General features: G+C 35.3%; 1 protein-coding gene across 5 annotated transcripts in view; it reads left to right on the forward strand.

Moving 5' to 3' along the window:
- LNPK (lunapark, ER junction formation factor) overlaps positions 1 to 24418 on the forward strand; it is a 46141-nt gene that overhangs the window by 8959 nt on the left and 12764 nt on the right. For 4 of the 5 annotated variants that reach the window (XR_011726542.1, XR_011726543.1, XM_071747285.1 and 1 more), the window contains exons 5-12: positions 631 to 689; positions 3828 to 3868; positions 9707 to 9787; positions 9876 to 9927; positions 15075 to 15290; positions 20169 to 20274; positions 20924 to 20994; positions 22235 to 22405. Coding sequence is in view for 3 of the 5 variants with exons in the window: in XM_071747285.1 (XP_071603386.1) it covers positions 631 to 689; positions 3828 to 3868; positions 9707 to 9787; positions 9876 to 9927; positions 15075 to 15290; positions 20169 to 20274; positions 20924 to 20994; positions 22235 to 22405 (797 nt within the window). In the remaining 2 variants the exon portion in view is untranslated. The remainder of the gene's footprint in view (positions 1 to 630; positions 690 to 3827; positions 3869 to 9706; positions 9788 to 9875; positions 9928 to 15074; positions 15291 to 20168; positions 20275 to 20923; positions 20995 to 22234; positions 22406 to 24418) is intronic. The other variant, XM_071747288.1, reaches the window with a different exon arrangement.

Below are 24418 nucleotides of genomic sequence, written 5' to 3' on the forward strand. Positions count from 1 at the left end.
AACCTTTCAAATGTAAAATTGTCATAGATCAGTTTAACTTTATTTTGAGCACAGATGAACTGCTCTATTGTTTCAGCTCAGTCATCTGAAACCCTTTGGAAAGTGAGAGGGTACCAGTTCAGATACAATCACCAGCAGTCAGGTCACTTTTACAGTAGCTGTTACCTCATGGTTGTCATTGGCATTGAGTTCTTCCCACGTATCTCCTGGGTCTTAATTTTGGGCTTTAGCTGGTAAGCTTGGTTTTCTGGATAACTTGCATCATAAGTCTATCAGATAAGAAGTGATGGCCAAGTAATTTTCAGCCAGCTGCACATACCTGGATTTTAAAAAGTTCCATCTGAACATTTTAGCAAGCAGTGATGTTGCTTGCTGCTGCTTACTTAGCATTTCTACCTTTGTTAACCTACTTGGTTAAATTATAAAAGATGGGAGGATTTTATTCAGATCAATACTGATTCCTTGCTAAGGAGAAACTAACTTAAATTTTAATTTTCTTTATATGTATCTTTTGAAGTTTATGTTTGTGAAGTTAAATATCATGTAATAAGTCTTCTGTTTGCTAAAGTACCTCGGAAATGGTTACTGTAATGGATTTTAATTAATTTAATTCTTCTTTCTGTTTTAAAGAATCTGGTTTGTAAGAACACTGCTCATTTTTTTCTTTTCGAAAAGGACAGAAAGGAATAGTAAGTATTTTTTTGGTCTTTTTTTAGAATATAGAACTTGGTGGGAAATATGCTTGCTATGAAAATGTAAATATTTTGGATAATTTGGATTCCAGGAAAAAGAATAACCTTTTGGCTACTGCTGAAATGGGTAGCATTAGCTAAACTGTTGTGTCTACCACAGTTCTTGAAAGAACAGGAAGGACACTGCTTAATTGTTCACTTTGCTTACAAAACAGTGGTAACATGCTCCTGTTTTTGCATGCTTCAAAGTGTAATGGAGTAAAATGCAGTGTAGAAGTAGGAGTGAGGGAAAGGGAATATAAACAGTAGTAGTAGTTCCCTTAATACTTGCATCATGCAAGTATTCCAGCAGTCTTAATCTTATATATGAGAGATTTATGGCAGGTGTGTTTAATCTATTTGTAAAAATAGCTTTTCTCTTCCAAGTTATCCAAAGCATGCTTATGTTTTCCTGAGTGGAAAAGGGATAAACAAGTATTTTTGTGCTGTTTTGAGAGCTAAGGAAAACTGGGAGTCATAACACAAAAAAAGTGTGTGGGTGTTCAAATGTATATAAGAGGTTGTTGAAAAACATGCAGATTTATTCTAATCTAGAATTTAAAAACTACATCTGTGGCACTTGTCTGTAGTAGTTAGAATTCATTTGAGACTTTCTATGAAAGCAGTCCAGTTTGTAACAATATCTCATGGTGATGTGAGCAATAATACAGGAAAACCTCAATGTTGCACTATGTTTTAAGACTTGCAGAACAAGATGATGTATTTAATTTGTGACAGTTTATGAGTTAAACATCACTTTTGGAATTTTTCTTAAACTTAATGTTTGCATTTGATATGCAAGTGTAGGACATACACTTTTATGTAGAAATAAAATTGTCCATATATTCTGTGGTGCTGTGTGATTCATTTCTAAGGCATATATATATTTGCATTTCATGGCTAGAGAAAAAAATGTATGCATATTTTTCTAGTTTGCTTAAACGTGTTTACTGCAGTTTTTAGCACATGAGACAAGTCTAGTGCTTTTCTTTAACCTGTGCATAAAGGGTTTTAGTTGGTGTTAGAACATGCCAAAAGGAGTTTTTTCAGCATTGTTCCACAGACTGGATAAAAATGAAATGTTTTACCTCAAAGATGTCAAGTCTAGTATTTGGAAACGAGAGATAAAATGTGGAGTGCAAGAGTTAGAGCATTAAAGCAGGCAAAAATGTAGCTGAGAAAGCAAACTGGCAAGCCAGTGTCTCAAAGCTAGCCTTTTATTCTGGAATAAGTTACTATTACAAACTGAGTCACTGAAGATGGTTACTTCATACTATAAAGCTCTGTGCTGCATACACTAGTTTTTTGGAACCGTGCTGTGAATGAGGAAAATTCCTGGTGAGACACTAGGAAAGATGATATACAGAGGATATGGAATTTCAGTTTTTTAGACTGGTTCGTCAAGCAACTGTTATGAGAGATTTAGGCTGATCTGTCTGTGTGGAAAATAAGAAGTATCTTGCAGGTGTTGACTTCTCTAGTATGATTTTTTTTTTCTGTAGGTTTAATTAAGACGAGATACATGGGTTTCTTGGGAGTATTTGCAGCTATTGCCATTTGGCCAGATTTGAGAGGTTCAAGTGTTTCATGAGGTTCTTGTTGAACACAGGAGGTAAAGTGATTGGAACAAATGCCCATACTTTCAGCTGGTTGTGTTGCTTGTGGGAGGCTATACTTGAAGATGTTCTGGCATTTCCGTACCAAAAGCAGCTTGTTTCTTATGTAACTGTTAGCTGACCATATTGTGCTTTTTGTTTGTGTTCATGGTACCATACTGCATTGCAGTGTTTCAAGGTGTTAATTTGCATGGGAGGCTGTGTTATAATACATGTAAAATTTGATGGAGGGAAGTGCCTTATTAATTCAAAGATGCACAGCTCCTAGGATTCAGTCTTCTGTGGTCTAGCCCTATGCTAAATATGTTCTTGTTCCAGGTCCTGTTTGTCTTAACTAATAAGGGATTGTTGTAGTTTCATTGCATGAGCTTTCAAATATGTACATGCCAGGTTTTAGTATTTTGTACATTTAATAAAGTGGTTTATTCTATCAAAATGGGTTTTTACCTTCTGGAAAAGTTCAGGTAATTATGTATTAATTTCTTGTAACTGTAGTGTTTCTATAGTAGCATTAAAAAGTGTGTATACACTTGGATATATAAAAATAAACATACAAAAAAATATGTGTTTAGTTGAATTGGTATTGGTTTTGTTTATTGTAGTTCTATGAAGCTTTTTCTTTTTTTGAAAACTGAAAAATGGGTAAAACACCCTGTATCTTACAGGAAATGAACTGTTTATATCCAGTAGAGCTGAAAAGGGGGGGAAAGTTGCAAACTTTTTTGTTAAACTCTTGCTGTGAAGGAGGTAGTAGAAAACTGATTTATTGACTATCTTCTGTATTAACATTATAGTTTATTACAGTGAATTTTCTGTTAGTGCCAAGCTGCAAGCATTCACTGAAGGAAAATCCTATGTACATTTGACCTTTCTATTTTCCCTTCCTTGTAGAAGGAAGCTTAGGTGCCTACTAGTTGAAACAGTCTCTTAACACTGGGTAATAAAATGACCTAGTAGCTTTTGTTACAAAACTGGGGGTTTTGCTGTAATCCGAAAGCACTGAAAGGGTGAAAGAGATTGAGGTTTGAAGCTCAGGACTGGCCTGGCATTTTAAACTAGTATGTGTTAAGAAGCTTATGTAAAATACTGAAGCCAAATCTGGTGCTCAAATAGATATATTAATACTTAGACCTCAAGTTTTTTTTCTGACTCATGAGATTAAATGTGTTTGGTCCATTGTTGTACCAGTTTTAATGTGGGTCAAAGCAGGGCACTGGCTAGAATTGGTTTGCTTAATGAGGGAAGAGTACATAAAATTTTTTTGTAATTATAACAGTAAGGTGATAACAGTGAGATATAATTTATAAGCAGTTTCAGGACTTTAAATTCTTTTTTTCACTTAAAAACCTTAGTGTATGCAAAGCTTACTAAAGTGGCAGGGTTGATAGTGTTCGATTCTCCTAATTGCACAGGGTGTTTAGAGTGTGCTGAAATTCTCTTATTTGCATTTGAGAGCTAATGTATGATGTTCTTCTTTTAGATGATGCACTGGAAGATTTAAAGTCTCAAAAGAAAAAAATAGTAAGTAAAACTTAAAACTAGTTGTTACAGTCCACTAAAGTGTTTTTGCATCTCTCTAAGTTGAGTTTGGTTGTGATATACAGATGAAGAGCAGAGGGAGGGCTGTGAAACTATTACCATGCCCATGTTATCATACACTGTCTAGTACCACACAATGTTTTCTTTACCCCAGAATTACAAAAAGGACTGCTTGCATATGAAAATAAATTGCTTGTAGTTTAACTTAAACCTACTGCTTTGGTCTTGCTAAATCTGTGTAAAGTGACTACCTTTTGTTGGAAAACAAAAATGTATGCTTTAGCCTACTCATTGCTTTCTACTACTTTTACTGTAGGATTATAAAAAGTGTAAGATGTTGCACTGATTTGAGAACATAGGGTACAACTGTATCTTTAATACTCTATCACTACATTAGGAATCTATGAAATAGAAATGACCTTTAGTTGTAGAGATGATAGAAGGGTTTGGAGAGGCTTACATTTTCTGAGAAGAAAATAAATAGTATGACAACTATATTTGAAATTTTATTTTATGAAAACTGCTTAACTGAAATGAGTTAATCTCTCCAATTTACATGGTAATTCAGGAGCTTTGGAGGGAAAGTTTTTGGAACAGAAAAAGCAGAATGGAGAGCAAAACAACTTTGGAGCCTTCATTTCACTTAAATTTAGCTTTTCATGACTAAAGAAAAATTATTTTTTCTTGGAGAACTAGTCATGCTGAATTTTTGCATGCAAGAAGCACTCCCACAAAGAGAAGGCAACAAATAAAAGATTAGTCAGGAAGAAGATGGTTTATAAAGTGGGCTGTTTTTTGCTTTGGAAATTGATGCTGTTGAAACCAGATGTAAATGTGGATTTTGTGTTTGCAAAAAATCAAAGCAAGATATTGTAGAAGAGCAGGTAGTAGTTAAAAATTAAACAACTGCATGAATACTTTGTGAGCAGCATTGAAATTATACTGTAAATGTGGAGAGTTTAAATCTGGAAATACTAATTGCCATTAGCATATATGCATGTCAAGCTTTAATGACTACAGACAAATGTCTAAATAGGATTAGTAAAAGAGTTCTAGGAAGACCAGTAACTTGTAACTCAGCTGTTCTCAGTCTGAGGGGAACAAAAAATTCATGATTACCTCCTGATCTTGTGGGTGCCTGGTTCCTAGCAAAGAACCAGAAAGTGAAGATGTATTACAGCTTCTTGAATCATCACAGTGTTGGTACTTTTTACTCAGAAGTTTGGCTCAGGAGGTTCATCATAACTTAAAGGTTAAGCATTAAAATTAGGTCATCGTATATGAAACCTGGCATGTTCCAATAAGGTGAAGGTGGATGGGCCTAATTAAGCAGAATATAATTTTTATTATACATAAAAGCACTCAAAGTTGCATGCTGCAAATATTTGATTTTGATAATATTCAGCTTTTACTTTGTTTTGGATTAACTTCTTTAGGAATATCTGTTGCTGTGAATAACTGTAGCAACACCTACTTTTTAGTAAAACAAACAATCTTTACCCAATAAAATGGGGGGAGGAGGAGGATAGTTTTCCCTGTTGGGTTCTGATTTGCTATTGAGTTTGCAGATAGGATAAGGAACTAAGATATTTACATCAAGATCCTCAAAGTATCTGGGATAAGCAAATTATGCGTTTTCTGTTTGTAGTGCAAATTGTTGTCTCCTTGCTACAACAGCCATGGTTTTTCACTTCATTGCAGCTCAGCTACCTGATTGCTGGGGCAATCTTACGTTGCAAACAACTGTTTTTTGACAAACATTACAGTTCTTTTCTTTTACAGGCATGTTGTCCACCTTTTCCCTACTGACATTATATACATGCTGAAGCATAGGTATAGCAAAGTAAGCTCATCTACTAGATACAGTGTCCTTGTGGCTGTGCAATGAGCTGCTCAGTAGAGATCGTCAGTTCTGTTCAAAAGGCTTCAGTCTTTGGAGGCATAATCACATGGATATTTATGTGGGTAGAATACCTGACAAACACAGATACCTGGAAAAGCCCATTAATACTGTCTATCCTGTACTTTGACTCAAGGTTTATGTAGATCTTATTTTCTACAGAACTGACTCTACACTGCTTCTTTTCCCAGTAAATGCTGAATATTTAGTGTTTCTTTATGGATTAATTTCGTTAGCTATAATTAAGGCACTACTTCAAGGTACAACTTTTTCCCCTCCTTGGTCATGAGGGATACTCTGGTGGTCTTTGTGACTGTATAACTCTTATTTTGGTCTTAAGAGTTCTCAGTTAATGAGGATGTTAGCCCTTTAACCTGAATATAAGCAAGTTCATAGGGCTGATCATTTTAAAGCAAGGACACAGGACATGTATTAAGCTGCTACAAGTGGGAATTAACAGAGACTTTACCTGGAACAGCAGTCTTAAAGATGGGATTATTTTTAGGCTGAGGACAGAGTTGTGAAAATAGTAATTACTTAGGTAATGTTAGAATTAAACTTTGATGAAATTTTCTTAGCTATTCAGTTATAGGAGACTTGGAAAGACTTCCTAGCCATTTCATCTAGGAGTTACATCTGTTAATTTTCCAAGAAAAAATAGACAAGTCTGATTTCTAGGCTGCCATGGAGCTATGTTGATATTGAAAAGAAAATAATCAGCATATAGATTCTGTTATTTAACATAACTATTGTTTTATGAATTTTATACCCTCAGCCCTCCAGTCATAGAAAACTAGATATTTTCATAACCTTCAGTATTTGAGAAAAACTCTTACTATAGTTGATTGTTGTATAAGCCCAGCATACTCTGAATGCCAAAGTGCAATTGGAAGCTCAAAATATGGTTAAAACCCATATTTACTGATGAACGATCAAATAAGGTACTTCTTTCATGCAGTGTTACATAAACCAGTTACTTGTCTTGGTTTACTGTTTGCATGGATCTATTCAGATTATTTTTTCTTATTGTGGTTTAAATGATTTATTTCCTAATTTAAGGAAACTTGCTATGTTTACTTGTGTATCTTACATGGTAGACTTAAATGAGTTTTGTGGCTCTGTGTGGACATAAAGAAATAGCTCCATTTTTAGATTTGACATACCAAGTGATACCATTTAAGGACTCACTTGGTAGAATGACAGATAAGTGATTTGTACCATGCCAATGCCTCAGACTTTAAGTTGCTAAATCACCTTTACAAGAAGCTTAAAATACATTATTTGTACTTTTCAGTATAGGCAACTGATGTCGGTTAGAAAAGAGTCCATCTACACAATTATTCAAAGGAGAGAGTGTGGTACCTTACCATCTCTCTTTATTAAGATGTGATTAATTTTATGTCATAAATTAAAAAATACATGACTAGGCTGGTATTAACTTGCATAGAAATTTTGCTTATGATTACTTGGCGTTTAAGCTTGATAGTAATAGACTGTGAATTAGCCCTTGTCAGAAAGTAGAAAATGTTACTGGGAGAAAAGTTTTGGATCTCAGAGGAGAGCATATTATGGAAAAGCAGCAGGAGGGGTCAAGCGATTTGTTGTGTTAGTGAGCACTCAGCACTAAGTTCACCTTTACAAGTTTAAGCTTGAGGATGGTGAATAATCCAGAAGTCAGTGTGTTGATTTGCATTTATAAAGGACTTTTCTGTGGCAGTGCACAAGCCAGTGTCTTCTGCTGTGCAAACAGATAATATTTAAATTTTACAGAGGCCTTTATTTGCTGCTAGTGATTATGCTACTTTGCTTAATGAGTAAGTTTTCACCTGATTGATTCCTTATTTGGTTTTGTCAGCCAAATTGCAATTGATTTGAGAAAATGTAACCTGCAAGTGAAACCACAAGAACTATAAGTATGTCAATAAAAATCTTAAAAATTTTACACATTTTCAAGAAATCTGAAGTTAGTTGTGAAACGTATTTCTTGCTCAGTTTCAGCTTTACTAGAATGATAAAGCTGTATGTTAATTTCAAAATGTGCTGAATTATCTAGTAACTTGCACACCTGAACCTTGTGATAACTGAATTTGTCCATTTCAAAATAATGTTACTGTTTTTGCATAACTTACATATCCACAAATAACTTCCATCCTTATCAGTGCTGCTTTAGCAAGAAGTCTGTTAGATAAGGAAAGTGTCAAGTGATGGTGGAGCATTCTGTTTTTTGTCTTCCTAAAGGTCACTTTGTTCTGTGGAAGATGATTCTTCTTTTTCTTATGTGGCTATGAAGACAATTGCATGTGTAATACATTGCTTGATATCAAGTGCCTTAGTTTTTTTTGATTTTGATTAGAGGGCCAGGTATTGACACTGACTGTTAAAACTTCCCCACTTTGCAGAGGTCTTCCCTAGGGGCTGTGTTAGGTTTTTGCTTTTGTAAGCAATAAATGTTTTATTTTTCCTATTAGACCCTTAATTTTGATCTTAGTGCACTGTGTGGCGTTGTTACCAAGTTAGGGGGTTAACTCCAAAGTCCTGGTGAAATACAAGTTAAGGAAATTGATTTTTACTTCCCTCTTCATTCTTGTGTTTCAACAGTCCTTAATTAACAGCCTAGGTAGTATTCCTTGCCTTAAACTTATGGTAGTGTGTGTAGGAATGAGCTGTTAATGGATACTGTGTATCCTTTAAATTGAGTGAATTTAATTTAGCTTCTGAGCTCTATTTGTAATTCTGAGGTCTGTCTAAGAGTAAAATTCTTACAGTCTGTGTACACAGGATGACTGAAACTTCAGTTTCTCGCTAGCTAAATAATGGTGTAAAAGTCATGTTAATGTGCACCATTTGTTATTTTAGCAGTGATAAATGAGTTTGAGAGAACTTAATTTTTCGACCACTGACCTTTTTAGCTTTGCAGTTTATGCCAACAGTAAACTTAAGAAGAAGCCCCCCCACTTTTAGCTGACCATGGTCATTAGTCAGCATATCTAGGAGAAAAGATCTGCTTAGGATACTGTAAAATCCATTATAATTTCTATACTTATTAGCTATTTGTCATAACTTCAACTATTTCTGTTTTAAAGTTAAGCTGCTTCTGATATTGGCTGTTAACCACTAAAATTATATTTACTAGTGATTACTTTTTTAATTAAGCCTGTGTATTAGCTATAAAGCCACTTGAATGCGTTGTAAATAAAACGTTGTAATAATGAAGTGCTTTAATTATATTCCCTAAAGTGTGCATAGTTCTTAGTAAATTTTTTTATTTAAATTCTTAACATGCTCCGATTTTTTTGAAAAGCAGTTTGGATTGCTGTAAAGATGGAGATCCAGCCTTTAAAATCATTTGAGCAAATTCCACGGCTGTTCTCTAGTTAGTGAGTTTTCACAGCATTTGCAGCAAGCTAATTGCTTCTGCTAATAAATAATCTAAAATCGATGCTGACAGCAGTTAATTGGCACAGAGACTTTATTCTGTAAAGCACTTGGCTAACGACCTTCCTTAAATTAATAGCATTAAGTGCTATGAGGAAATAAATCTAAGGAATTGCCTGTCATTCGCTTGTCATGTCTAATAACTTCCAATAATGATGGCTGATAGATTTTTGCACATTCCATTATTGAAGTTGGTGCATGTAATTATTCTCCTCATTATATGTAAACAATTAGCAATATTTGGTGTTTCCTTGCAATAAAGCTGTTAAATACAAGTATCCCATTAGAGTTTAGAAACTATTTTTGAAAGCAAAATTTCATTTCCATTGAATACGGCAAATCTGCAGGTATCTGAACATGCTACTGGCTCATTGGACTGAAATTCACCTTTTGGTAACATTAGTAAGTTGCTTGTAAATTAAAGGATATGGGGGAAAAATACTTTAAAGATTTCTGTATTGATGTGTGGAACCTTTTGTTTCCAGCTTGAGGAAGTGATGGAGAAGGAAACCTACAAAACTGCTAAATTAATCCTTGAAAGGTTTGATCCAAAACCGACTTCAAAGGTAAGAATCTTAGTATTGATACTAATTTAATATGAAAGGTAATATGGAGCTGAACATTCAGATAATATTATTTATAATTAATTGGCAGGAGGCTGAATTGCCATCTGCTGGAACATCTGCAACCCCAAGACCTGGACAAGGTAATAGCCCTGTAAAACGGCTGCTCTTTAGCATAGATACTTGTCTTTCATAGCAATTCCACTCTATAAGTCTCTCTCTGATAAAATTTGTAGATCAATTGACCTTTATTTAGGGTTAATAGACTGTTTATTGCACTATGCCCATTACTGTTCAGTATTTTTCAGACAAGGGATGTGTTACTAATGGCTGATGCTCTTCTAGACACCAGGATGCTTAATGCTGCTTGGTACTAAAGCAGGGAGAAAATTAACTTCTTGTGACATACTTGCAATTTTTCTAGAATGCTATGATGCTTTCAAAGTTCAATTCTGATTGTATTTTTGGCTAGTTAGACTTTTCTGAGTGTAGTGCTTAAACTACTGCTTGGTGGATGGAGAGATTCCACAGAGTGCAGAAATCTAGTATTTTCTAGATGCAAAGAATGGGCAAAAATGGTAGTTTATGATGTTTCATTTAAAGGTGCTATTGAATAAAAAAATAAAAGAAATATAAAAAACTTGCATGCGTTTCAGGGAAGCCTTGCTTCCTATATTGCACACACAGGTTCCAAGACTGAAAAGATCTTTCCCCTGTAGAATGTTTGCATTAAAAATGTGGACTATAAATGAAAAAAATATTTATGCCAAGAAAATACTGTTCAGTTTTTCTTAAAGTTGAGTATAATAAGCTGCAGTTTACCTGAAAATACTAGTGTTAACACAGTGTAAGAGCCACTTTTTGTTATAATACTGAAGATACCTACAAAGATGTCTCAAAAATATGAGTACTGATTTGCTGTTATAACCAACTTGAACATGTAGGGTTCAGGAGGGATGTGATGTGTTTGGCTTTAATTTGTGAAATTGTGGAGACATATTTTCTAAACAAACTGTTCTTGGTAGGCGCAGAAATAATTTCAGTTTTTAGCTATCAAAAAATTACTATCTTATTGCTGTTCACACTAAATATCTGCCCAAAACAAATATTAGCTTTTGTACTATGCAGTATATGACTTACTGTAGCTAGATGATACCTTATTGTGTTTGTGTTGTAATTTGGTGTATGCAGTATGAGGTAGAATGAGGTAGAATTATGGTGATTTGTAATAATAAAATATGTTCATAAGTTAATGTTAAAGCTTACTTAATCTTCTCTTTTCTCACTTTAAACACAATCTAGCCAGGTAGCAGAACTCATTATCTTGAGGTCATTAATTGAGCCTTTCTGAAAGAGAGTAAATAATGACCAATATGTCATGAGATTGGACAGTGTTGTGTATGAGGCAGCTGATAGGAGTTAGGTTGGTTTGCTTTTGACATACCATTTGAAGTGGAAATGTGCTTCATGCTAATAAGTTCAAAGATTTAATCAGCATTATGTAATGGTTGGTTCTCAAACTAGCAACTGGTCGTAGTCCAGTTTACGTATGTGTTTAGCTATTTTGTAGTTTTTGTGGGTTTTTTCACACACTTAAATAATTGCAGTTTTAACAGATGATTCAGATGAATCTTAATTTAGGCATAAGAAAGTACCTGGAAATAAAGAAGGAATGGAATTTGAAAGCTTAAGTGGAATTTTATGTATACAGAACTGTTAATGAGCATCAGTACTTAGGCCATGTGAAAAAAGAAGAAAAAGGGAAAGTAGGTATTGGCAGTGGAATAAATATTTACCAACAGTCCCCTTGATAACTGGTTGGTTATTGAGACTAAAAGCAACAAGTAATATGAACTGTATTTTGAACTGCATTGTGCTCTCTAAAAATGATTTATTCTTCTCTAGAAAAATCAAAGAGTTTTGAAGTAAGGGAGAAATAAAATAGTTATGCTTGTAAACATGAAAGATAGATCTGTCTCACCCCTGGCAATATCTCACATTCTTCAGGAGAGCATACTGAATCATCACTTGGGAGTAGTAGCCCTCTTAGGTACTGTGTCTGCTTATGTGTCTGTATTTAGCAGAAGTAACTGAAGAATTTGAACTCCAAAACCTTGGAGAATAATAGTCTAGTTTGAAATAATAATTGTAAACTTATTTATCTGTATTCATGCAGTTGGTTTGCATTTGCCCAAAAAATCATTCAGGAAACAAAAACCTTGGAAAACTGCAAAATTTCATTAAAAGTGCATCAGCAGTAGCTGTATATTGTGTTAGCATTGAGACCCAATGGCCATGCTGCTGAGCTAACTTGTGCAACTTGAGTTACAGAATTCTAGAACTTTGCAAGAGGCTCATAATTAACACATTGCATTTCAACATAGGGCAGTTTGATTGGTATGTAGATCATATCTGGTTACTGCTGAGGGATATTAAGGTAGATATAGTGGAGGTGGACAGCAGGTTTAAAAGGAATTAGAGGAGTTCATGGGCAACAGAGTCCACATGTGATACTAAAATGTTTAGAGAGGGCTTTATTTTCTCTAGTGTTCCTGACAATGTGTTTATAGATGTTGGGGGTGGTGTCAGTGATAGAGGCAACAGAGAGCATTCAGGTTTGTGTGGTCTCAGTAAACAATGTGTACAATCACATAGTTGTAATTTAAGTTCTGGTACCTTCTTTTACTTGGGGAGCAGTGGTGTTGGCAAGTTCTCTTTAGTAAGAAATAAGACTAGAGTGAAAGCCAAATGAACTTCAAACTGGAGGGGAAAAAAGGTGCCCTGTGTATAACCTGATATCACATGGAAACTAGCAATGAGTCTTCTGTTGTTACCTGTAGTGAGACTAAAACTACAGAAGCACATGTCTCTGATACTGACTGTAAAGTACTTGGGTTCTTTGTCTTTGTAGAAGCAAAAATACTGAAAAGAGTCATTATAGTTGTTACAACATGTTAACAATTGAAAGCCTTTTTAGAGGAGGCTTGCAAAAAATGACCTTTCAGAAAAAAACAGGCAAAGGTTTTTCAGGTAGCATGGAAATTGCTTAAAAATAGTGTAGTTTGGGCTCAGAATAAATGTGGATATATCTGTGACCTATCAAAACCAACTCAGAGCTGTTAAGAAACCCAAATTGACATGCTTAAGCTTACATGAAGACTGCCTTAAAATGGTAGAAGAAACATCCATATATAGAAGTTATGGCAATGATGATCTTTGACATTTAACATAATAAAGCAGACTTTGTAATGAAAAAGCATGAATAAAATCTTAGGAATGAATTAAAACACTTTTAATAGATATTTAAAATTATTTTTGAACAAGTGGAGCTAGGCTTCATATTTATTACTCATTTTTCAAAGATCCATGGAACTGAGAAGAGCTAAGAAATTGTATATCTTTAGCTTGATTTTTGAAACTAGTACATGTGTGGAAACTATAACACAAGCTTGAACATACAGGTAAATAAATCATGGTGCAGAATCAGTATGTTGTTTGTAGATGACTCATGCCTGTTCATCAGATAGCATGGAGAGGATGATGAAATTATTCTAGTGTAGTTAGACTTGAAAGGTTACTACTAAAACTACGACGACTACTCATAGAAATGTCGATCGTGAGGTTTATCATGCATGAATTCTTGATTAGAATAAAACTTCACAGGAGCAGTTTTCAAAATAGAAAAAAGTCACCAAGGAAACCTTAAAGGAATTTCTGCAAGTACTTCAATTTATCCTGTTTTCCAGGTTCTGAACAGGTTAAATAGTGAGAGGACAAACTTTATTTGCTAGAACCAAGTTAAAATACAGAATCTTCATACTCAACTGAGCAGTCTAACTTGTGTGATAAAGTTGTGTGAAGTAATGCAGTCGCAGTCATGAAGTTTTGGTAGGAGAAAACCAATAATTTGTTCTGCTCTGTAGGAAACTGAGCTAGGTGGATTTTTAGTAAGACTTTGTGCATTTGTAGTCTTCTAATTGATGATACCAAAGACTCTTTTATTCTTTACTCTGCTATATATTACTCCTATTTATATGTGCAGATAAGTAGGCAAGAGCTTAAACTGTGCATGTTGCATTTTCGTGGTACCAGATGTTAGCAAATTTTCAACAGAACTTTCATGTTTGACCTCATACTCTGGTGACAGCAATTCTTTCTTAGCTCTTGTAAGCTGATGCTGATGTTTCCTGCCTCCTGCAGCACTGACAGAAGTGTGGCAGGGTAGTATTGTACTTTTGGGGACAGACTTGAGCACACCCATCCCTCTGTGGACAGTTTCCAGTGGACCTGTAAACTGCCTCGGACAAAGCCAGCAGTTAAAACCCCTCTAATCTTGAAACTTAAGGAGATGAATTTAAAATACAAGTCTGATGTTAAATTCCACTAAATTCAAGTGTTTGGAACTAATGTTAGTCCTGGGCACTAATGTAGCCTTAGGTGTGGGCATTCTTGGGAATTTACCTTCTAGAGACTAAAGTCACTTGTTAGCTGTATTAATGTCTGCAGTCCTAAGAGAGGGTTATGTTTCAATTTGATCTGTTGCAATAGTGCATTTCAAAGGCTCCCTAGAGGTGATTAGGTATAGATGGCATAAGAAATAGATGGTAGTGTCTGATGTTCATGGGGACTGTTGCGGGCTTGTTTGGGACGAACTTGTGTGATTATAATGGAACTTCAGGTTTGCATTAAATATAGAGCATCCAAATCTTAATATATTACCAGAATGATATTCCCATTGGTGTTATTAAGACCTCTGGCTTCTGGTAAGAAGTGAGGAAACCCGGTGTTTCTTATAATAGCACTTACTATTTAAGTTACTATTTAACCCTTCAAGTGGATTGTGAAGAAGTACAAGTAAGGACACATTCCAGCAGAATGTTCTTGCTTTGTGACAGTTTATTCAGTCTGAATTTTTTAAAATAACTCTTAGTTATTTAAGTTTTTTAGTCCCGTGGAAAGTTAAGCACTTGGAAATACGTTTTAACCATAGAGTAAAACCAGTTCCCTCTGTAAACTGGTTTGAATCTCTCTGTTCGTATCTCCAATATTCTGCCTTAGAGAACAGAATTGTAGGGTAAGTATCTGCTAGTTTCCTTCTAGAAAAATTTTGCCCTTGTGTGGAGTTTATTTCTATGGCATACTCAGCCAGACAGCAGGCGATCTGTATAGATCTTTCTGGTTCTGTTTGACTCTGTAGTTTGCTGGTTAGATCAACAATATTGATGTACTTTTACTAATCTCTTGCTTACAATGCTGGATGCTAAATGCAGTCTGCGCATGTTCTTGTCAGAAATACGACAGAGGACCGCAGCCCAAAGAAATGCTTCTACGCCTCCTCCTGCAACTCCTAAACAAGGCTCTCCAAAATCCCTGGTTCCAGCATCTCCTAATCTGAGAGATGCATCACCTCTGAGTGGACCTCCAGAAAAAGCTGTTGTGCCACCCTTGCAGTCAAATGTGTTACCAAGACGCCCTGCATCCCCTGCTACTTCAGTGTCTGGAATGGGTAAACAGAGCACTTAATGTTATTTACAGTTTATATTGTTTTCTCTGGTTACCAATAAAACAGGCCATTTTCAGACAGTATGGAAATGGCATTTCATTTGGAAATAGCAGAGCAGTTATCTGATTAAGCAGGAGTTCCATATTCAATTAGCCATAACTCTTTACAGCTGGCACCTTTTGATGCTGAAACCTATTGCCTAAGCTCATTTAACTGTTATGGCTTCTTTGTTTAAATGGCAATAAAACTTTGCAGCATTCTGTAGTCAACAATATAGCATACCTTTTATGTTCTTAGTTTAGAAGAGCTCTACATTTATATAAATCAGATACAGAGGAGAACACTTTCAGAATACATTCATGTTTCTCACTAAACCCTGCACATATTTTTTAACATGCATCTTGACACTTTATTTAAATTTTTACTCTAGGAGGTGTAGTCATGCAATCTATACTCATAGATTAAAGTGTAAAATACCATATACTCCAGAAGAGTAGCCTGTATTGTAGCTGAATTCTTGTAAATAGCATTGTTATTTGGATACAGGAGTCAAAAGTTTAGCAACAGGTTGCAATCTGGTAGAAATGAGTGCTCCTTAAAATTTGGTTTGGTATCCTGAAAATGGTTTTCTCGATTTCTGGTTTGGTGTTCAGATGAGATGAACTTTATTAAAAAGAATATGAACTGAATTCCATAGGGGACAGAGCAAAACTTGAGGGCTTGTAGGGGGAAGTGTTGTTCTCATTCTCTTCATGGGTGGTGAAGCTGTGTATGGGTTAGTGCCAGGCTTTTTCTGGCACGTTGAATCACAAGGCAAGAAAGGAGGTGAAATGCTGTCTTGAAAATAGAAGGGGTGCAACTTGCCAAGGATCCTCTGAGCGTCACTTTAATGTGGAGTAGTTCTTCCCTCTTTATTCAGTGGTGAAGAATATTTTTCTTTGCCATGTGTTCCTGGTTTTCACCTTATTACCAATATTTTAGAAATGTATGTCCTTGCTTTACTGACTTCCAGCTTACAATCTCAAAGTAGAACTATACATAATATATTGATACCCAGTCTTTTAATGGAAGACCTTGGGCAGATGAATGTTAAAAATCTGTGTTGGTATTGGTTTTAGTGTGGTGGAATCAGCTACAAGAAAGCTGTGATCTCTTGCTTCTCTGCAGAGTCCATTAAGCCTTATTTTTTTGTAGTAATTGTTTACTTGTATTATGAAACAAGTGAATTTATTTATTCCTGAAGTGAACTGTAAAGGCAAGTTATTAGTAAGTCTGGATTATTTTTTAAGTACCAGAAATCACCATCTTGCACCAGAAAATTGTTTTTTTGGTTACAGAACACGTTTACTAAAATGTGCTTACTGAAAATTCCTTGATGAGTTCTTGTTCAAGGAACTAGCTATATTAATATCAGTTATATAATACTCTTTTAAGTGGGGGAAGATTCAGGCACATTGGAGAAGCTGCATGAAATTCAGCCTTTACTATAGAAATGGCTTAGAGGAAGAAGGAGAAAAAAAAAAAGGACTTGTTTGAAAGGACAGTTGCCAAGATAGTTCATTGAAATATTCGATGTAGTCGTTGTGATAATGGTTCATAGACACACATTTTTTCCGCTAATAATTGGTATTTTGACCAAATGTAGTATTTTGACACATAGCAATGGAAGCCACTGCAATTGTCAGTTAATGTGTAAGACCTGTTTTCTCCTGAATGTCCCCAGACCTTCCAGGCACATAAAATCTCAGTCATGTAGCTGTAGTGAAAAGTATGCAAATTCTGTATTTATCAGAGTAGTAGCATTGCATCCGAGTTCATGCATGGCTTGTAGCAAAAACGTATAGCCTTAATTATCTCTACTTTAGCAAAGATTAATAATTAATTTTTGTTATGCTATATTTTGTAGAGGAGAATAAATTTAACATGTATTACCACAGAGCTCCCATATGTTTGAAAATTAATAACCAGCAGGTAGTTGAGAGTTTGCCAAGCTTTGCAGAAATGACCGGTCGGTCTTTGTACAATGATTGCTTTTGATGTATGTATTAATTACTGGTGTCCATAACAGCATGAGAACTGAGATGGGTAGTCTGAGTTATTAGCAGGCAAGTATTTGAAGTTGTTCTTGGAGCATGTTCTGATATTTCATTTTACACAACTCTATTTAATTTTTACCTCATTTACTAACTTCTAGAAAATTATCATATATTTGTGATATACAGGTCATATGGAAAATTTGACCTTTGAATGCAGGCTAAATACATGTTTGAGTGTTAGCCAGATATTTATAAAATTACTTAGAGTTCTAATATTACTGCAGATTATATCAGTGCTCCAGATCTTCACTTCTCTGTCAATGTACATTCACTGCTCTTAATGGAATTACTGGGCCTTTCAGATTTTTGTGAAGCCCTAGGAAAGACAGCTTTTTCAGAATCTATAAAATGAAGCATTAGGTCTAGATTATGTTGCAATGAATCTGTTCTGCCTTAATGTTAGGAGGGTTTTCTTAGTCTAGGTTTCTGCTCATTGACAGAATACAGGAATAACTCAGGAATATATTCACTGACTGATATCCCTTGAATTCAGTTATCTGGGAATGAGGGTTATTTAAAAAACATTCATCTTGATTATGAAACTTTTTATTGTGCTTATTGAAGGGTTGTAAATTCAGTATTTTCTGATGAAATTTTATTGTGCTTGTAAAGATTAGGACAGTCAATTATCCAGTATTGATGAGCTGTTTTGAAAGGCTGTGCTGTTAGAACTATTGCAACCTTAATGGCAAGATTAGTTTCACTCTATCTGTAGCACTTCAAGGAGGGCATTGCTGAAAATACTTGATTCCTACAATGTGTCTGGTGTTTGTAATAGTGGGTGGAGTATGATTTGCTGTGTTATCTTTGCCTGTGTATACACTGCTTAGGAGGTGCACGTTACTCTTCTGTTGATAAGGTTATGAAAGATTGTAATTTGTGTTGGAAGCTCTGCCTTTTTCCATGTTCTGGTGCTGTCCCCAGCTAAGCTGTCTTCTGAGAAGCTTGAAGTCCACTGCTCTTTTTTCCATGGTAGCTTTCAGTTAAATGTTCTTCTGAATTAGTTCGGCTTGCTCTCAAACTTTACTATCTTGTTAGACCATTATTTGGATTTTTAAAAGTCCTTTATGCATCTTCAGAAAATAGGTTTAGTTTTTCTTACCCTTTAGCTTTCTGCTGCTTTGTTTGTTGCACATTATGGGGGACTCTGTGAAATAGATCTTCCCAAGAAAAATACTGGCAACATAGCAAATTGAAGGCTGAATATGTGGTTGCTAGAAGCCTTTGTTTTAAGCCGTACCTTTTGTGTATTTCCTTTACTGGATATAGCAAGAATAGCTATGAGCCAGAAGTTTTCTCTGAGAAAACACTGGTCACATTTTGTGCCTTCAGAGTTTTACTTCTAAGAATTTACTTCTAAGAATATATTTAGTTTTTGCGTGTCTTCAGATTATAATATGTTCATCTTAGTGTGAAACCTGATAGTAGCTTCTTTGCTATCTTGACCTTGGATAGGACTTCCGCATTGTTACCAGTGATTTTTTCACTGGGTGAACTGATTCTTATGTTAGGTTTCATGATTTTGATTTAAAGTGGCTTGAAGCTGACCTCTTTGTCCTAATTTGAGTTCTGGAAGGACCGGCTTGTTTTCCTACTCAAACATCTTTTTTTGGTAGCCTGTCAATGTTATTCATAAAGGTCCTATAGAAATACATTTTAGGCTTTGCCCCTCCCTGCCCCCTTCTTCTCCCAAGTGTTCACTTAAATATCTAGCATTAAAGCTCTGGCTGATACCCACTTGCTGAAAGTGCTGTAACTTAATACCTCCTGTGCTTGTGTAAAATGTCTCTTGTCCAGGAGTGTGGTTGTGGGAAGAAGCTTCAGTACTTAATTATTTGAATGGTAATATCCAAATCTTTCAGGCACAGCTTCTTACCAAATTGTGTTTTCTTCATTATGCCTAGCATCTTCTGTTTCAAGGCAGAAAAGAAAGACATGAGAAGCCAAAGCTACATAAAGGAAAATTGTCAGCTCATGGTGATCTTGTGCAATTGGCCTGATGTTTTAAAACTTAATGGCAAGACAGATTTGTACCACTGGTCTGCTTTAACTGCCACATGTAAACAGAGGTGAAAAAGGTGGTACCAACTATTACTGTTACCTGTTCTTAGTGGAGGTTTGTACTGGTAGCAGTTTGTTAAACACATGGGATATGAAAAATGATACCTAAATAGTGGTCTTCTGGCTTTTAACTAAGCACAAATCTGAAAGTATTCAACTATTCAACTTTCCATTAAGCGTGGGGCTACCAAAATGCCAAACAACGAGTTTAATGTATAGACTAAATGCACATGGAGGGCAAGCTCATGTGGTATAGCAATTACACAGAAGCCAGGGGGTACTTCTTTGGTAGTGTCTTTGGTTCTACTGTTGTAATTGATTTTACCACATTTATTTGGTGTAGACTTTGAGTGTTGAATATGCGAAGTTCAGAGTGAATGAAGAAAACCCAAATAAGGAGTTTTTCTTGGCTTAAAAACACTGTATTTGTGAGTAATCATTAAATACTATTGATGCCTTAGGTACTTTAGAAACTATAAATTTAATTCTTTATCTGAGATATAAAAGTAGAGTGATTTAGTAAGCTTATAAGTCAAAGGAGCAGAAAAGGAACTTACAACTTGCATTTTTAAAAATCTTAGAGCTTTCCTAGCAGACTAAGAGATATGGCCATGTGTATTAAGTAGGCGCAATTATTTTATTACATTAGCATGCACAACAAAATATCAGATTATATATAATTATGTTTTTGAAAACAGTTTTGACAAGGTTTGTGTTTTTCTAGGTCTTCATCCACCAGGTCCTCCTTTAGCAAGACCTATTCTTCCGCGAGAAAGAGGAGTTGTGGACAGAGTTATTGAATACTTGGTTGGCGATGGTCCTCAGAATAGGTAAAATGTTAGAAAGTAGCTAAACACCTAAGAGACAGAAAGCTTCTTCTTAAAGTCAGATAAGTCAAAAATTGCAAATTAAGTTGTCCATATTTTGTGTAATTTAATGGCCCTTCCTCAGTGCTTTGCCTAGAATCTCTTCGAAGGCAAAATGGTAACATTTTGACAAAAGTAACATCCACTTTTGATGGTATTAGCCATGTGATACAAAGAGAAAAAAAAATCTCTACTCAAACGGGTGAATGAATTTGAACTAAAACAAACAAAAAATTACTTCAGCTTTATTACCATTATAAATGCTTTCAGATTTTCTTCAGAATTGTACATACATATCAGGACTTTCATCTTAACCATGGTAATTTTTCATATTGACTATATTATAATGTAATATAAAATTAACTTGGATGTTATTTTCTGGTAATGGAGGTATGAAGAATATGTTGAATTATCAGTTTTAAATTGTAGCAAAGAATATTTTGCTGTTTTTAAAACAACTTAAAAAAAATAGCACACAGATTTAGTTTGCTTTAATGTTTAACTGTGGAAATTACCTTTGAAAAGTAAATATCTATTAGTATCCAAGGTAAAATGCATCTTGCTCAGTGTGTTGTAACTTAAAGGTATGTATTTATATATTCTTCTTTTCTAGGTATGCCCTTATCTGTCAGCAATGTTTTTCTCACAATGGTATGGCTTTGAAGGAAGAGTTTGAATACATAGGTAAGAGCTGCTAATCTGTGGCAGGTTCTCTAGTAGCTAGCTTATGTTTCATAGATAATGCCCATCATGCTTCATTTTAGTTGCATTAAAGTACTTAACTGACACTGAAATGCCACTTCACACAGGATCAGTTTTATGGTAACTTATTACTCTCTATTTTAAGATTAATTTTAAGACTTAAAAAAGTACTTTATTGCAACCTCTGGGCCAAAGATTTTATATGTACAAAACTATGTGGTAGAAATAATCCTCCTCCAGTACATCTCTGAGAATTGCTACTGGCTATGAATGCTTCTTAGAAGGCTTTTATATTGAGAAACTATCTGACATGAAATTGTGCCTCTTTTACCAGAACTTAAACAACATTTTGCTTTGGCAAGAAGATCCTGGGGAGGTATTGGAAAAGGAGTGGGAACAAGCCCTAGGGGGCTATATGTGAATTTATGGCTGACAGTAACTTCAGACAGACACAGCTCTTTATTGAACACAGATGTTTTATTTTGCCTCTTTTCTGCTACCAGTGTAAGCCTGATGCTTCAGAAATAAGTGAATCTTAGATAAATCTTCTGTTTAATTTTGTTTTGCTTAATTTTATGAGTAAATATACAGCATTGTAAGAATAAGATGAGTGTTTCCTCTGGAACCAAAGATATTTAGTCTGTGTGTCAGTTCAAGTGAGTTCACAATTCAGCTGCAGGAAATTGCTACTTCCCCCTTGTCTTGGGGCGTAAATACTCATTTAGCTATTAAGTGGTATCCAGTACTTCTCCAGAACAAAACTGCCTTTTCTTAATTAAGCATCCCTGGAGCAGAATGCTCCTCAAAAAGCAGAACAAGACATACCTTGCAGAATCTCTAACATCCCCTTAATCAAAGTGTGAGGAAATTGGCATCAAGAAAAAAAAAATTACTTGCCAACTGAATTCCTTTGTAGGAAAAAGTAGAACACCACCACATGGCAGCATCTTGTGATGCTGAATTCCATTATTTTGTTCACTGTTGTGAAGTCTGTTGCAGTGGTAAGCGACATAAGCACAGCAGACAGCTTTTTTTAAGAAGTGTATGTATGCTGAAATTAAAAGTGGAGCTTTATGGAACAGCTTGTATAAATATGGTGGAGGTGCTGGCAGTCTCTTATTATCTGGTTTTAGTATTTTGGATAGCCAGAATATAGTGTAAGGATAAAGATGAAATATGAAATTAATTAGTGAGGCTACTTATTGGTTTTGCTTTTGTTTAGCATTTAGGTGTGCCTACTGCTTTTTCCTGAATCCTGCAAGAAAAACTAGACCTCAAGCTCCACGACTTCCAGACTTCAGTTTTGAAAAAAAAAAATCTACAGAGTTGCAGTCTGAAATTGAGCCTCTAGAACCTGGAGAGGCAAAGCCTCAGGAGACTCAACAGAAAGAAGGTATGTGCTAATCTCATGAAGTCTGTTCTTTTTTTAAACTATGGTGAAATCCCTCCCCTGTGATATAGTACTCTGTCTAGATGAGTTTTTTATAAGAATAAGAGCAGCTGAAGAACTCGAACACTGCAACAGCTTTTCTAGAGAGGTGGTTGATGCCCCAAGTCTGTCAGTGTTAGAGGCATTTTGATGCTGCTGCTAATAGTATGCTTTAACTTCTGATCAGCCCTGAATTGATTGGAGACAAGATAGTCACTGTTGGTGCCTTCTAACTTAGTCTGTTCTAACTTCACAAGAAGTGCAGTTTAAATTGTTTTTCAGTTCTTGTTTCGGCTTCTAGCTTAGTTTGTTGATACTATTGTCTTCTTTCCTGGACCCTAAAATTTCTTTATAGTAGGCAATACTTCTCATGCAAATGATGACATAACAAATTATTTCACTCTAATGTTACGGATAAACAGAAAATAGCACTGTAAGTTACAGAAATACTTAAGAAGGAAGCATGTCCTGAAGTGGTTAACACACACTCTGTTCAGCAGGTTATTTGATTGAGGTGTGTTGGAATTTCTGCCTTTGTTCCTTTTGCTGTTCTCCTCAGGGCAGGAAAATCTAGTAAAACAGCCTTGTATAAAATCAGGGAGTTCAAAGACAAATTGTCAATTTTAATTTAACATTGTTCCTTTTTAGACTTTTTATGGTCTGCAGATACAGTAGGCGTCTGGTGTACAGCCAATGGGAAGATGCAATGTTTAAAAAGACTCCAGAAATTATACATTAAAACCTGAGAATATCCAGTTAGATGTGCTGTTCTGTACTCAATGAGATTTTACATCAGTTTAAAAGAGGGATCATGGGGGAAAGCTTATCAAATACTGTGCAGCCCCAGCATTCACTCTAGAAACACACCAACTGTGTGAAACTGTCCAAGTGTAGCAGGAAGAATGTTTCTGCTTGATTATACTTAACAGGGAGTACAGAGCAGCATTGGTCTTTACTTTCTGTCATGAGAAGTCTGCATGAGACCAGTAGGGAAGTAGTATCTAACTGCAGACCTATCTGGGTGTTGTCTGATGAGAGGGTGCATTATAGGGAAACATTTCTTTTGCTGTGCCAAAGTGTGCTCTTACTTCTGTAGAAGTGCTATTACTACAATGAAAGTAAGACTGAAGTCAGATGCATGAAGCTTAGACATTGCAGGTGTCATCTTCACCCTCAATCATCTTTTCAGGGAGTGGAGGGTAGATTAGTAGTTTCTTGGCTACTTTAAAAATAAAAGTTTTCTTTAAAGTTTTCTTACAGAAAAGACACAATCTCTTACTGAGGTTATTCTCCTTATTTACCTCTGAGTAAGTAAAATGGGGGAGCCCTATAAGATGGATACACAGCTCTAGGATGTGTGTGCCTATGGGGGTCCTCAGCATTATCCCTAACTGTAGATTCTTGGAAGTTTTAGGATGGGGGGGGAGATGCTAATTAAGATGGTATTATCATTGAAGAAAACGGTCATTAAACTATGTCTTTAAAGGGTCTGAGCTGCTTGTTCAGTTTATAGATGTTGTAAAAAATGTAAAACCTTAAGAATTAGTGTGAAATTTTTGCTTGGCACTTGAGATGTAGGAGTGAAAATCCTGCAAAATGTTGATTTTTTTCAAAGTAGAGTTTTATTAAGTATTACAGGATAAAAATAGGATGGTTTTATTGCTGTAAACCTGATTTTAGAAATTTCCCTTACCACTAAAAATTACCAGTGTTTTTTTTATTTTCTTCCTTTCTTTCTTTTTTCTTGTTTGGGTTTTTTTTGTGTGTGTGGTCTTGAATTAATGTGCTGCTTTCTTTAAAAACAATAGCAGAAGAAGCTACTGTGGAGTTCATTTCCCAGTTCTTTTCCTTCTAGGAAGTATATGGTGAAATTTTTCAGAAGAGGCATGAGAAATAAGTAAATGGTATACTGACTTCTGTTTTTATCAGGCTTAGATATTTGATCTTTTATGAATAGCTCATTTCCAAGGTGATATA

This window comes from Heliangelus exortis, chromosome 6 (genome assembly GCF_036169615.1).
Source record: "Heliangelus exortis chromosome 6, bHelExo1.hap1, whole genome shotgun sequence".
Lineage (NCBI taxonomy): Eukaryota > Metazoa > Chordata > Aves > Apodiformes > Trochilidae > Heliangelus > Heliangelus exortis.